Source organism: Centrocercus urophasianus, unplaced genomic scaffold (genome assembly GCF_019232065.1).
Source record: "Centrocercus urophasianus isolate 14NV4802_14NV808 unplaced genomic scaffold, USGS_Curo_1.0 seq_7, whole genome shotgun sequence".
Classification (NCBI taxonomy): domain Eukaryota; kingdom Metazoa; phylum Chordata; class Aves; order Galliformes; family Phasianidae; genus Centrocercus; species Centrocercus urophasianus.
The window spans coordinates 3,292,464-3,308,766 of NW_024885310.1; the positions used below are offsets into that span (position 1 = coordinate 3,292,464).

General features: G+C 39.0%; 1 protein-coding gene across 1 annotated transcript in view; it reads right to left on the bottom strand.

Annotated features, from left to right (window-relative positions):
• KIAA1549L (KIAA1549 like) overlaps positions 1–16,303 on the bottom strand; it is a 60,094-nt gene that overhangs the window by 34,135 nt on the left and 9,656 nt on the right. The window contains exons 8-12 of the mRNA XM_042837216.1: positions 13,569–13,628; positions 11,858–12,009; positions 10,289–10,460; positions 7,519–7,682; positions 2,142–2,332 (exon numbers count right to left, since the gene is read on the bottom strand). Of these exons, the coding sequence (XP_042693150.1) occupies positions 2,142–2,332; positions 7,519–7,682; positions 10,289–10,460; positions 11,858–12,009; positions 13,569–13,628 (739 nt within the window). The remainder of the gene's footprint in view (positions 1–2,141; positions 2,333–7,518; positions 7,683–10,288; positions 10,461–11,857; positions 12,010–13,568; positions 13,629–16,303) is intronic.

Below are 16,303 nucleotides of genomic sequence, written 5' to 3' on the forward strand. Positions count from 1 at the left end.
AAGAAACGCAGGCCAAGGTAGAAAATATCATCTTTGGTGCTATTCCAAATTGATGCATGATGTCAAATTGTTCCTAGAGGTGAAACTTGCCATCTATGAGACCTGCATAGTTACATACGCACCCACCTACAGTTAAACACTTCAGATCATCATGACTGGTAAAAGGAGAATTTAAACAGGTTGCATGTAAGGAAAAAACTAGTCACAAGGACTTACATTTAGAGAGAGAAATCCAAACAATTCTACTGCTGTCGAAATAGCTTTATACCCAGAAAAAGGTATCAAAATAAAAATACCATGAAGATCAACCCATTACTGCCATGCTATACTGCCAGTATGAAACATTCGTTTACCTCTTCTTCTGACTGCCCTATCCATGTAAGAGCATTTACTGTAATCAGAATGGGATGGGACAAGTATGAGGAACTAATTCCTGGGGACTCTCTTTCAAGGACAGCCTGAGCGGAAAGACGTTTGACACCAGCTCTCCCCAGCTCTGTGACTTCAGGAGAACTCAGCACACACTCTACATCAGCTCAGCTTGAGGATTTTCTTGAAGTTCTACTGAGAATAAATATTCTTGAAAAGAATTTCTCCCCTGTATATCTCCCTGCCCCTGCTAATGAAGAGTCCCAGTGTATAAATCATTCCAGGGACAGATCAATAGCTGAAGAAAAGTTGATCTACTTGGGAACGAGGAAAAGAAACAAGTATAGATAGCTTGCACAATTATTTCCGCTCCCACTAAGGTAAATATTCATCTTTTTAAAGCAATCATTGTACTTATTATCAGAGAAGTTTCCTTCGTGATAACTTGAGAAGATATTCTGATCAGTTACCAGCCACTTCACAGCAGTTTGATTTAAATTGACCTTTCCAGACTGCAAAGTAACCAGGATGAAAGAGCAAATACATAAAGGTCAAGAAATATTTCTTCATCTTAAGAAATCATTAAGTTCCATCCCCAGACACAATTCAAGAATGAAAAGAGATTGCCATTCTACATGTTCTCACTTACTCAAGTAATCACTCAGAAGGAGGTAACAGTAACTCTGAAGAACCATTGCCAAGAAGGGCACACAGAAGCATCACAGGTTTTTGTACGCTTCTTTAAAGAGAGCAACTTTCCTAGTGAATTCCTAAGTCAAGATTGCTAATCCACATTTGCTTAAAAAACGGGCAGATTAAGTAGAGGGGGGATTTCTATACCCATTCCAAGGACTGAGTTAAGGTTCTTAATCACTTTTTTTTTTTTTTAAAGACTATTATAGGGCAGGTTTACCTGTGTCAGAATGGCTCTGGAGAAGTTGAACAAACATTTTAAAGAAAATTTTCTGCAAAGGTTTATCTGTGATAACACAGCAGCCAGTATAATGGTGATCTTTCATTCAGTTTCACTGGGGACGATACAGGGTAGACCTTACATAAAAGTTCCTACTGGGAAAGGCAGCGAAGAACAGATTCTTGAGGATTCCACCATAAAGGAAGACTTCAAAGTTCAGGCAGAGGTGCCATTGACCACACAGTGGAGTAGAGCAAGGACTAGTTGGGTTCCTGGAGGGAGAGCTTCTAACATGCATTCAGCCCGGAAGACTTACTTTGAAAAGACTGTAAACCTGAGAAACTTTAGAAACTGATGTCACCTAGTCTGTTCTTACACACTCTAAAGTTCAGTCCTGCTACAGATACTCTGAATCCAGAGATCCTGCTTTGATGATGTAAATTCATGGATGCTCAGTATTTGCTCTCCAACTGATGGACTGATGCAGTCTGCCAGCAGTTCTAAAGCAATTTACAGTCACAGAAATCTCATCGTTTGCTTTATTTGAAGAATGACTGGTGTTCATCCTCCAGAGTCAATGTTTATTTTAGGTTTTCCTCTTGCACAAGGCCAGCAAGCACAAGACAGGCACTTCTCATTTAACTCCTCTGCTCATATACAATCTGTGAAGACTCTTCACTTTGGCTTACCTTTCATTTTGCAGCAAACTTACACATCCAGTACAGACTAATGTTATGCCAAGTATATATCATGGAGGAATCATCTGCCACACATGGTGCGTGGGTACCAAACCCTTCAATTTTCCCTAAGCCATGCAACACGTACCCCATTCACCCTTCAAAAACACACAACTCCATACCTTTTCCTTGTTTCATTGGATTGGGCTGTTTTAATGGTGCTCCCATCCTGAGTGATTTCTCTCTCCTGGGAGGAAGGAGCATCTCTGACTGGAAGTGGAAGTACGACAGTCTCCTGAGTTACTGGTAAAACTTCATCTTCGGCCCCCTGCTGACCTAGATGTTGCTTGGCATAGTCAAAGCCTTGTACTGGCTGTGAAAACGAGTGGGAGAAAAAAAAATTTCCAGAGTGTGTCATATGTTAAGAACAAAATTTTCACTTGAATATACAATTTTCCACTACTGCTTCACTTCTTTAATTAAATAAGCTAGAGGTAAAAGTGTGTAGATTGCAATACAAATGTCCAACAACACAATTTTTCTGATAAGATCTCCATTACACATACTTAAAACATGATTAGTATCGAACTTGGCTAACCTTTCTTCCCCTGTCTGAACACCCTCAGAAATTCCTTTGACAGACAATGCAGAAGTGAATATAAATAAACAGAAAACATGAAAAGGGAGAAAAGCAAGGCCATACAGAAAGCAAAACTTCTTCCATGAAAAAAATCTCTTGTTTCCAAAGGAGGCAGAAGTAATTTATTCCAGATGAAAACAAAGCAAAAAAAAAAAAAAACACAAATGAAAGTTTTATGGGCAAAATTCCACCCCCCGCCCCCCAATTTATTCTTCTCAGAATAATGAAATCACATTCCCTTCGGCTTTCAAGTTGCCTACTGGGAAGGTTCTCATTGATTTTACTTGTTTCTTTTGGAAAGTGGCATTTGCAAGAGGCTTGCAGCCCTGGCAGCCAAGTGCTGTGTGCCCAGCCTGAAGCCATGGCTGTGCTTTCCTTGCTGCCTCTGCAAGCAAAAAGCAGAAATGACAACGCATTCAGGGCAAAGCAGCCACTGAAAGATGGATTTTCCCAACAGAGAGATTAAATAATTCAAGCAAAACTTAACTTTCAAAAATGCATTCCTACTGGGAAGACAAGAACCACTCATATTTCTGGACAATTCTGGGACAAATATGTAACATGTAAAATGTTCTTGCTGCATTTAACTGAGTTAATTTGTCCCATAAATGTGCATTCTTTCTGAAGTACAAAGACTATTTGCAGAATGCTAAAAAACCATCAAAAAACAATTCCAAAGATAGGTAAGGCTGATTTTAACCCTCAAACTTACTTTGGAGAACACATCAAAATTACACATTTAAAACCAAGTGGTCCCTCTCAGGATCCTGTCCAGCTGCCACTGAGCATTTTCACTCCAGAAGAAAGTCAGGCTGATAAAAAAAATCCGCTGATTTGTGCACAGAAAAAGAATGAGCTCTTAAAAAAAAAAAAGAAAAAAAAAATTTCCCTTGTTCTGTCGCTTCCTGAATCTGGGCTATCTCTAAAAATACATATAAATTTCACAGGCAATTTCGTCTGAGAATGAAAAGTTGTGTCCTTAAAAAAAAAAAAAGTTTTTGTTTATGGGATGAGTCTCCTGCTTTCTGTGTTGTCTGCTTAAACCAAGGCTCATGTGTTCAAATACTTCAGAATTAATCTGATAAACAGCTCCAGTGTATGAAGGAGATACTAATTGGGCTAACTCTGGTCTGGGGAGCAGACGACTCCATGCACTGGCACGATAGATCTTGCAGTTTACCAGAGGAAAGCCAATTCACCATCACTACCCCATGGCAGTCATGATGCTACCATCCCTGACAGCCTTCTGCTTGCCCTCTTCTGAAGGCAAGGGGCCATAAAAGCAGCCACTAGCTACCAAGGGAAGAAAAGAATGAGAAAAGGAAGTAGTAGCTGTGCAAAGACAATTAGGGTGAACTACTGCACCCCATCCCAGACAGTAATACTTTCAATCAATAAAATACTTCTCAGCCTTAGTATCTGTATTAACCATCAGTCAAAACTACCCCAGTTCTTCTGCAAAAATAGGCATGAAAAAAGAAAGTATGATTAAATCAGGTATTTCTCCACACTGGTCAAAGAATAGAAGATACAACCTACAATTCATATCTTAAAAAAAAAAAAAAAAAAAAAACAACAGAAGAGACAGAATACCAGTGTTTTTACAGGATCCTACAGAATCCCAGCCTGTATGTGCCAAAGGAACAAAGTAAAGATTATTTAAATTCTACTCACCACCATGTCTGGTAACAAACTGCATTAAGGAAGAGCTGAAAAAGCCATCCTCAACAGCGGACATATTGCGTTAAATAAAATTTGATCTTGGAACCCTGCTCTGAGAAAGTCCACAGGAACAGATGGCTTTACCACCCCTGAAGGGAACTGGCAAGACTGAATCACGATCAGGCAGTGCTAAAGCACAGCAAGGATAGGTGTCCAATATGGCCACAGAACTCAGAGAGACCGACCGAGGGGGATTTGAATATCGATTTAGAAGACATGATTAGATGATTAAATTGCATTGCCTGGGAAAGGGTAAAACGAACGTGGAAAAATGTTACTGGGACATTTTTCCTTGTAATGATTATGAAAGACACTGATATTTAAATAAAGAACAAAAAAAGGGAACTAAGAGAAGAAAGGATGGTTATCCCCTCCTTCTGCATGTATACCCACAAACACAGGCAGCGTCTCTGGTTTCTTTTTTCCATGCCCTTTACCAAATTGACAGTGGCTGTTTTCTCATGGCCTACACTATTTGTTTTTGCTGGTTGGTCGTAGACTGCAGATCTTATCTCTGTTTACATTCAAGCTTATACTGTCATGCACTAAAAGAAAGGACTGATTTCAGATTACAGTCTTAAAGAGAAAAAAAAAAAAAAAGGCATGCTGTGAATTCAGAAGCAAGAGAAGTAAAAGCTAGCATCTGCCCAAAACCTCAAAGTAAAAACAAGCATCTCAAAACAAAAGCAGCATTTCAAGAACATTAAGATAAATTCAATTTAGAATTTTACTTATTTTACTTTTTTTTTTTTTAATTTTACAACTGGAAAGCTGTGAAAAATGAAAAACTGGGGAAGAAAAAGGTAACACTGCTACTTCCCTGCAACATAGTCCTGATGTCACTGGCTCCTCAGCCAATTCAGAATGGCAACAACACAATTCATAAGATACTATAAAATACACCGTACAAGAAAGGTCATTTTTAAAACCCTACTTATTTAGCTGTCAGCCTGTGAGAGCAACAAAGTCATTCCTAAATTACCAGGCAGAGGCAGCAATCCTGCTGTTACATCGCACCCCACTCTGCAGAAGGATATTTAAGCTGGGCGTTTCATTTCCCCTCTGTGCTGTGCTCAGGCATCCTACCCGCTGACATGGGACGAGTGAGTCCCCAAGGGCTGTGGCAGGCAGCTCTGCTCAGTGAAGAACTGCAGCATCCCTCTGCTTGCAGCAGCAGGAGGACTGCAGTGATGAACAGGCTGCTCTGCTCTGCCAGCTCCCCTGGTACAAGGGAGCACCGCTCAAAAACAGCGGCTGAAACCCAAGGCTGTAAGCATCCCGTGACATTCTCCTCATATCCAAAAGGTATCAAAAACATCCTAGTGATATAGAAGCAAACCTCAGGGTTGCAAAAACAATATATTAAAGCTGTTCCTTCAATTAAAAATCACTCTGCTGCGACCACACTTGCAGCTCAGATGCAGCATTAATCAAGCAGTCTCAGGTACTAAGCAATGAAATATCCCGTAGAATCATTGAATGGTTTGGGTTGGAAGGGACCTTTAAGGTCATGTAGTTCCAACCTTCTGCTGTAGGCAAGGACCCTTCCCTGTAGACCCTTCCCTCTAGGTTGCTCACAGCCCCATCCAGCCTGGTCTTCAGTGCCTCCAAGCAGGGAGCATCCACATCCTCTCTCAGCAACCTGTTCCAGTGTCTCACCACCCTCACAGTAAAGAATTTATTCCTACATATTCATTTAAAATGTGATGTAGACAGCTACTTGTATTGCCAAACCGCAGGGAATGCAGCAGTTATAGTTCAGGCAGTTATTGTTATTCCTGAGCTCACTAATGCTGGAATAAACAATAAAAACAAAACCGTTCTTTTCAAAATGATCTTATAACATTATCTTCCTAAAATACATTCCCTAGTCCTATTTTAAGTGAAGATGCTATAATTAGGAAAGACAAAAGCAGTCAATTTCCATCCCATCGCTGGATTTATACTTTATGGTCAATACAGCAGCGTATACTCCAGGCTAGATCTGGCTGAACCTTTACGAAGGAACCATCTTTGTGAAACTAAGCACACATCAATTTAGCTTTCATTTTTTCAAATTAGCTTTCTATTAACAAACTAAATTATATTTATTTCCTTGATTGTCAAAATATACCAAAAACAAACTGAAGAAGCTTCTATACTAGCACTGTAGTTCGGATCAGGAGTGCACCTTTGAAGTAAATCTCCAAGTTACCTTCGCTGACCATACTTTGATTCACATCATACCACAATTTCAGGGCTCACGAACCTTCTTTAAGATGAAAGAAAAATAGGAAATGCACTCTAGAAGCAGGCGTTGCACTGAAGTCGCAAACATGAGCAAATGTGCAATAAAATCATTTGAAATGAGTGTTGGGTGGATGCTGGCAGCTCAGCACCAATTGTTTTGTTCTGCAGATCCAACTCCTTTTTGACCACACTGCCTGCTGGTCAGTAAACACAGACCAAGGGAATAGGTTTCCACTCGATCACCTACATCATAGCCTTATTAAATCAGTTTTCCTGGAGAAAAGTCAAAATTGCAAACTCTTTTTCTTTTTGGAACGATAACTGTGGAATATTACAATAAGTTTTTTTTCTGTCACAACTCCAACCAGCAATCTTCTTCTTAAATAGTAACTTCACTCAGCTGTAACGTATCCCATAACGGTAACAGTTCAAAACAATGTACAAATTAGTCTCCCTTGTACTCCAGCTGGGACCTGAGATTACATATAGGAATTAAGTTGTGCATAATATTCACAGGAGCCCCAATCAATCATCATCTGTATTTTAGACATTTGAGCAGGACATCATGCGATATTGCAGTGATATTAGTTTTTTCATGTGTGTTTGAATATTACTTGTTTCAGTTTTCCAGATCTAGTCTTAATGCTACTTTGGTAATATCAAATAAATAGATAGGCATATTGGGAATGAAATGAAAATGTATTTTATGCATCATTTTTGATACAGCTGACAGCAGCTGTACCCATCTGCAGCTGTGCTAAGACGAAGAGAAAGGACCTGTCATATGCATCACACCTTCCTTCAGCTCTCCCCCCAATCTACAATTCTCAGCAAAGCAGAAATCACAATAATCCTCCTGTCTATTGCTTCAAGAAACCAAAGGATCCATCAATTACACCCAGCAGAGAAACAGAGTAAAAACTTCAGAAAGCAAGGAGATGTCTTGGATTTGCAGATCAGTCACTCACTTTAGCTCTTTGAGGCAGGTTCATCATGGTATCCGGTTTGAAGTCATTCTTGTTTTTCCTGCATAGAACTGCTGTAATGATAATGATGATGACTGTAACCACCGCAATGGGAGCCAGCACCGCCGCAATGATCCACAGGTTGTTCGGTGGGTTCTTCACCACAGCTACAGAAAATTGAAAACCAACATTGGTAAGTTTCACTGTGTAAATTAAAGACGCAAATTGCTTCCAAAAGCGCCTTCAGCTGCCTCCACATACCGATTAGTATAAAAGGATTTCTAGTACCTATTTATGCCTTTATATTTCTTGAGTAAAAATTAAAGAATCAGCAACACTGTTCAATTCGCATACGTGGCAGCAAAAGCTGCCATCAGCTCCCAAGCCATGCCAGATGACATTAGATATCACTCAAACATTCATTTACAGAATTATTTTTTGTAAAGAAGAGATTTAAGTAATATATCCTCTACTTTTCAAAACACAACCAACCTATAGAAAGATAGTATGTGCTGAATGTAATGCACAGAGCTCATGCCTGGTAGCAGTCTTAATGGCTGTACCAGAGTAAATCAAAGACAACAAAGCTAAGCACGCTAACAGTCATTACTGACACCAGCAGGGCAATAACAAAATGCTTCTCTTGTGCTCTAGGAATATTTTGTCATAGTTAAGATCAAAATTAATCCATCATTTCTGAAGGAGAATTGGTAAGGACAGAAAAAGCTATTTGCAGCTATATTAATAATGACACGAGGAAAAGGATACATTTCAGAAATGGAGTGGCATTTAAATGCTTTTAGATTCCATTTCACCAGAATAAAGTATTTTAGTATGCATGCTCCAACTTGGACTCACGTAAGAGAACCTCCTGTTACATAAACCCGTTACCATTACATTTCTTCCTTGAAAAACACCAGATAATCTCCTTATGATTCTGCATTTTCCTCCAGTGAAACATATTTTGTGGACTTCCACATGCTTTCTCTATTTATTTTCCCGTGCCACTGTTGGCTGGCATGGATAGGCAATTGTGAGCATATTGATGTAAAATAGCCTTTTCTACTTCCTTGGGGACTAATGCTTTCAAATGTCATTGAGCTTATTAGCTGTCAGAGGCACACAGCGTATTTCAGGATCAGACTGAATGCACACCATAATGCTCTGGCTCTGCAGCAGTTATGAAAGCCAGCTGAAACTGTGTTTGAAGGCTGAGCCCATTTTCCTTGCATTTCTGCACCCTCTTGCAAAGCCAATGCAGTTTGCTGGGCTGAGCAGGAATAGCACCTTTATGTACCTGATAGTAACAGTATGCCTACAGACTGCAAAAAAAAAACAAGCTGAACCCCAGGATTAAGTAATCTTTCAAGGTTCCCTTCTCAATGAGCTTATGTAATTCTAAATTAATGAGTCTGAACACACATTTTGGGAATGAAAAGGCTGTGGGGAAGGAAGGAGAATCTGAATTTTATCAGAAAATAATAACGTTAAGCAGAGAGCTGTTCTGTGAGCAGAAAATTATTGAAGAAGTACAACTGTGATTTGTGGAGGATGCAGAAGAAACAATGACATTGTGACAAATAGGACTAACATTTAGGAGTCCTAGTTTTAAACCCTGAATTCAGTTACTGTCTTCAACGTTACCATCAATAAGTCAATCTGTTGCTTATGCAAATTCAACAGGATTTTGGAGCAAGCTTTCATTTTGCTATAACTCAGTCCCTCATCTATGAAACAGGAACTCTTTTTTTTTTTTTTTTTTGTTATTCATCTGTCTAGCCCAGACTATGAGCTCCTTGGGGTAGATATCTTCTCTTATTGCATTTTGGTACAGAACCTTTCAATCTGCTGTAACAGAAATTATGAGTAGAAACAAAACTCACATGAAATATTTTCTTTGGAACACAAAGGCTGACTGTGAGCACTGTGTCTAAAAAGAGACAAACTGATTCCTTAATGGAGTATGAAGATAGTTCTACCTCCTACATTTTAAGCATTCTGGTTTTGGAATCTCAGTTACCCAAGGTCATAATTTTCACTTCTGTACGTTTTCTTTACAATACTGTACGCACATTTAACCTCTCTGAAAATCTATAGATGAATGAGGCTGCCTTATCAGATCACACAAGTACAAAGTTAAATGATCTGTGGCAGCTGCTACATAATTACCTAAATATCCATAAAAGTAACAAAACTCCACAGAGTCATAAAGCTGCTATACATTCTCTACAGCTGCTATAGCAAAAACAAAGCTGCTAAACATTCTCATTGCAAACAAAATAGTTTAGATTTTAAATACTAGGCTTTATGGAGGCAGGAATGGAAATCTGCAATTTTAGTCCCATAAAAGTCAATAACAGAGGATGATCAAATCCAGGATTAGGTAGAGTATATAGTTCATTCCCTGGAAATGACACCATACTTCAGCCTTCTAACTCAATCATGTGTTTATGGATGATACATCAATTACTTATTATAGTGGCTCCTTCTTTTCCTATCCCCATTACGTGTAATTATTTCAGTATCACTACTCCTTCAGGCAGAGAGATGGCTGAAGTAATGGCCCCAGGAAGTCCCATTTTATCTGCTGTTTAGCCAGTTAGGAGATCGAGTACAGAAACCCACACTGTAAGTTTAATTCCACCTGGACCAACACCTCAGACAATTGGAGAAATTCAATTAGTTGAAGGCATCAATTCACACAGTAAACTGTTGTTAAAAAGAAAAAAAAAAAAAAAAGATTAACAGAGAGAAACTTGAAAAGGACTCTTACGATCAGCTTGAACTTGAATCACATAACCCAGCGTCAGGGCCATCCGCTGGGAGTCAACAGTACTCAAAATTTTGGCAGCTGCAGTGCCCAACAAAGGTTTCCCATTGTACAAAGTATAGTATGTCAGTTCAGCTGGCTCCTTGGGTCCTGGAATTCGTTGGATTTTTACCATCTTTCAGAAAAATAAGAAAATGAGAGAAAGAAATAAACGCCATTTGTATCGTATCATTGCAAAGCCAGCAAGAAGTAATCTGAAGGCAGTGCATGCAGACTGTCAGATCTGATATAAGCATAAGCTGAAGGCAAATATTACAAGAGGAGCAGGGTATCCCCTCTATGCTACAGTCTATTAGGATTAGTGAGCACTGACTGCCTTCATGAAAATCCTTAAGCGTAATCCTAATGCAAAGAAAAGGCATACAGTAAAAAGGAGAGGTTCAAATGCTTGGACAGTACAGTCCTCCATAAAGAGGAAATTCTTAAAATCTGCCCCAATGTTGAAAACCACACTTTGCTAACACATTGCAGCTGAAAATTTCCCTCACATTTTACTGCCACATTCACTATTTTTAATCCTGGGCTAGCAATAAGAACTGTGCTTTCTCAGTTTTACTCAGGAAAACACCAGCAGAATTTTAAAATTGAACCTTTTCTTTTCCTGAGAGCAGAGGAAGTGCTAAACACCTCAAATGACAAGAGCAGAAAGGAATTTTGTGATGCTTCTCTATTACGTAATAAACAATTATACATCATATTTTCACGGAAAAAGTTGCAGAAGTTCACACGTTCAGTCTGTAAAAACATATTCCTTTTTCAGATCGTCAGTGAAAAAATATACGGAATGATGGGCAAAAAAAAAAAAAAGTGGTCATTTGTTTTTATGTCTCTCAACAAGCAATTCTTGAAAAAACAACACATAGCTAAAGGAAAGAGCAAAATCTTCTCATGGATTTCACAAAAGAATTTCCCTTTGAATCCCTCACAACTAGCATCATTTGGCCAAACTAGTGAGAAAGCAAAATAAGAACTTTTCAAACAAAAGAATGGTAAATATTGCCACATAGTAGTAAGATGACTAATAAATTACTCAGGGCTCAGGTGTCTACTTGATAATGTGATCTGTGGACATATGATTTGATGACCAACCTTGTAGAAGAACTGCCTCACACATTTTTTCAATAAAAAGGCCAAGTTCTACTCTTACTGAGTTATCCCAATAATAGAAGAACTAAGAAACACCTTTTTTCCACACTTGAAAACAAAAATCAGAACTACTCCTTATGTTGAGAAGGAGACTTTATGCTAAAATACATGTATTGTATCAGTCTTCACAGCAGCCAAAGACAAAATATTTGTTAGCACTGATTAGTTAGCTTTTAGGAGATGAGAGGCATGAAAACACGGCTGACCTCAGCAAAAGGAACCCATTATTAATGCTCGCATATTGCATGTGCTCCTTTGGTGCTCATGAAAATAGACAGGAGCTTCCCCCACACATTGAGGCAGCATGCATCCAGACAAAGCTCTTCATGAAGCACGTTTAGGTGCAACTGACGTTGGACTGATCACCTGCACAGTGTAGCTGCCCACAGTGGTGGCACGTTTAAAGCGTCTTCCTTGCTGATGGGACATCATGAACAGCGGGGCCAAGCGCTGCTCCATTAATCTCGCAAAGCTCTGATTGTTCAGTCCCAGTAATGCAATATCAACCCCTTGTATAACTGCAGGAATGGGGAAAAATCACACATCAGCACATCTTAGATAGATTAAACAACACGCAGAGCTGTTTGACAGGGATGTACCGACTCGCTGAGAAGAAAAATAACTGGGCAGTGTTCACAAGAGTTCTGTCCTCTCAGGGATTCTCTGCTGACACACGATGCGCTTTGTCTCACTCGCTGCACTGTTCTAAGATAATGCCAACCATGCTTCAGAAAATTAAATCTTCTTAAAAAAAGAAAGTCCAAGCCATTCATTTACCAAAATGGCTCAGAAAAACACCTAATCCATTATCTCCAACACAAAGGTCAGTGAAAAAGTTTGGGAGCTGTCTGGCTTTATGCTTACCAAAGGAACAGCCAGATGCTCCTGTTGGGCAAACAGCAAGGCTTTTTCCACCCAGCAGTTTTGAAATCTGAAGCTGGAGCTCTACACGACTGTTTAAAAATATTTATATTTGGGAGCATTTATCATTGAATAGGCATTTCCTAAATGCTAATGAATATAAAATATAAAATAAAATAAAATGCACACTAAATACACAGAGTTCAAACAAGTAATACAGCATGCTCATTTAGTTCATAAATATGTATGATTTTTCAGTGTTATTTAAAAATTCATCTGGGATCATCATGAGGAGTTTTTTTTTTTATTTTGAAAACATCATTTCCATTGTAGTACCAACAGTATTCCACCACTGTAAGTGCACAAAGGCAAAAAATGGATCATCAGTGGGGGTGCTGCACTTCAGAGGACAATCATCTCTGCATAAATTTATTTTTAACCTGAAAATTACAAGTAGACGTAACAGGCACCAAGTCACACTGGATTTTGGAAAGAGATTACAGAATTTATGCCATTTCATGTCAGGCACCTTTTCCTACACTCCCCTGAGTATTAAACAATTCCAGCTACAGGCACACTGATAAGCAGGCTGCTGGATCTACTGACTCAAAGGTGTCTGGGAAAAAGGGTCTCTCTCTCTATCTCTCTTGCTCACTGAGCACTTCTTAAGTCAAAATATATCTGAAGGGGAACTTGATACCAGTGAAACAACATTTTTTTTCTATAAACAGCATGTTATGCATTTAAAATTTCAGGTGAAAAAATGCAAAAGGTCCCAGGCTGGGTCAGCAGATACTAGCACACTTCCCTTGGCTTAACAGATCACCTCTTTTTTCTTCCTGGATTTCGTCTGCAAGTCTCTTTTGATTTCAGATTTAAACCCAAGTTGCAGGAAAAAAAAAAAAAAAAAAAAAAACACTGTTTTAATTCTGAAAACAGCTGCTCTTATAAACACTTAAACCCAAAATGGCGTAAATTCTGAAGCAAGTGCTGAACACAAGGAAGGTCTCTGCCCAAGATAACAAATCACAGTTGTGTCCAAGAGTAACTTTGGATACATTTGTCCAGTTGAATGCAACAGGAGTGTTCAGTGGGCAGCCACTTATATTCATACAAAATCACTGTGTATGAAAGACACTGTAGATGTATTACTACAACTGAGTACTAAAAGCTATTCTCCCAAACACGTGGAAGACAGAAGAAGATTAACAAGTACCTGTGATCACCCAGTAGTCTCTAGTTGACTCTGAGACATCGAGGTTGGGATATTCCAAAGCTTTAAAACAAAAGTCAAAATTATTTCATAATATTTCAACACCTCACACATTTTATGTCCCTGAACAACACAGCCAGACATTGAAAATTAACATTGATCTTTTCCATAAAGATAGTTACATGACTGCTCAACTGAGGAAGATCTAGAGACATAAATTCCAGGATTACAGTTTCTCTTCCATCTGAAAAAGGACACGAAATGTGAACTGTAAAGGTGCTACTGCACAACACAGAATATATCTTCTGCTGCCAGAATATTTGCTAGTGAACTTTCTGTGGGTAAAACCAAGGATTACCTACTACTGAAGATGATATATGATAAGTATATCTCCATGCTATATACATCTCTGCCACTTTCTCTACATGAGTAATCCTCCAGGAATGTAAGAGAACTTTCCATGGTCATTCTGTGATTTAATCCTTAAGTCAAACCACAATTTAAATATAAAATATTATTAATTAAAACACACGAACGTCAGCTTCCATTAAACAGAATACAGTTCCACATGAACTACAGACACGATTAACAGAACTGTGAAAATGGCTTAGAGTGGGCTATAGGCACACAGAAACCACAACACACTGCAGCATTTAAGGTATTACTACCATATGTGCTTACAGCTGTGAGAAACTGATGTCTGCTATTTTAGTGCTTTTTGTTATGTTTTGCATCTCAAAAGTGCACTAGGCTGTGAAGCTCAACACACTGCTAATTCTTTACGTGCACCAGCTTTATCTCAATAGACTTATGCAAGGTGGAAAGCATTATTACTGGGAGTTTATTTCAGGAGATATCTCTGCTTCCCACGTTGATATGCTGCCAATAAGTTACCTTGATTTTTAAACTCCACGGTGGTTTGAAATAGTAAACACTGTACAATATCTGATCATGAACAGTAACTGCTTCTGAGAAGAAATTTCACTCTATGTCCTGAGCTGCCCATTTCCACGACAGACCACAAGGGCTCTGGAAGAGCTGCAGAGTCCAGGTGGAAACAGTGTGGTCTGAACATGACAGCAACATTTGTCTGATAAACTGAAACCACTGCACCGCCACACGAATAAGCATAACACACTTGTCAATGCAAACATTTTCACAGCACATGCCATCAGTCTGAAGCCATAAATTCTATGCACACATTAAGAGCATGCATTTGCTGTATCCCTCCTGTGCAGGGAATAAAAACAAGAACTCCAGAATGAAATATAAGCCATTACTTGTTAAAGGAGCACTTGCTAAAGACTCGGTTGGGTCAGTTCATCACATCCGAGGACTGGCAGAGACATGACAAATGTCTTCTACAGCTGCTGACTATCAAGCATATGCCTGCACTGCTTTTTGCAAAAAGCACCAAGTAGTGGAAAGTCTGATTTAAATTGAAACTACATCTGTTGGTACAGCGGAACTCATCACTGGGCATTTTCACCTAGCCATCTGGTTGCAAATATCTGATGTGGATAAGTAATGTCTTAGGATTAACGTACGTTCCTTTTTCAAACATTTGCATGACCAGCTAGCTGCAATTCCCACCCTCTTCGCCCTGTAGAGGGATCACATACACCACACACTTGTTCGTTGGGCAAGTACCTGATGAAAAGCTGCATGAGATGATTATGGTTGGGCTCTTTGTTAAGATGATATACTTGCCAAAAAGGTAACTTGCACCTTTCCCCAGTGCTCGTTTTTCAGTAATCTGGTTCTAGTTCTTCCCAGAATCATAAAATAAACAAGGACCTTATTAACTTTATTTGAAGCTAGCAATCTATTCAGTTGAGTATTCTGATGCTAAATACATGTTTGGCTAGTGCTTGCAAAATGAAAAATTACAAACTACTCTGGCAGTGTTACAGCATTATCAATGACTTTGATGGCTACCAGAAGCCTAACCAGAACTTTAGGGGTATTTGAGCACAGCAGATCAGATTTATTAAGTATCGCATGAAGGCACTTTACCTAATGCTGAGATCAGCTGAAACATGCCCTTACTTAACCAAGCACCACTGCCATGCACAAATGTACCTATTAGGTTTATTTACTCTCACTTCCAGTGAGCACCAATATCTTCCAGTACACAGATAACCTGTCACTACAGCAAGCTTAATTACACAGACTGCATTTACAAAACAGATTAAACAAAAATCCATATTATGAGATGTCCCATCTCTTTATTCTTTCTAGAGAAATTAGCAAAGTCAGAGATCATATATACCATGCAGGCTGTATGATACAACTTCCATCTAACTCTGTACCTCTGATTCTTCACACTGGGGAAATGCAAGTGAATTATTGACACAACATCATAAACTGAGCAAGAAGCTCAGCAGATACCCAACGACTTTCAGAAAAGAGGTATGTTGGTAGAGCTCACCCACTAAACAAATGTGGTGGCATCTACTGAGTCATGCACCCGGACGAAGCACTGAGGGCTCAGTCTTCCACATAGCAAAGGGCTATGCTGAGGATAAACTTTACATGTTGGACTGTGTTACTCTGAAATAGCAAACTCAGGAGATTTTTATTTTATATGCTATTTAACTTTGCCTGGAACTCAGCATAGGCTTTTTTTTTCCTTCTATACACAACTGAAGTAGATACTGATTCCCCCCCTTCCAAAAAACGAAAAACCAAAAAAACCCCAAAAACCCCAAAAACCCCAAAAACCCCAAAAACCCCAA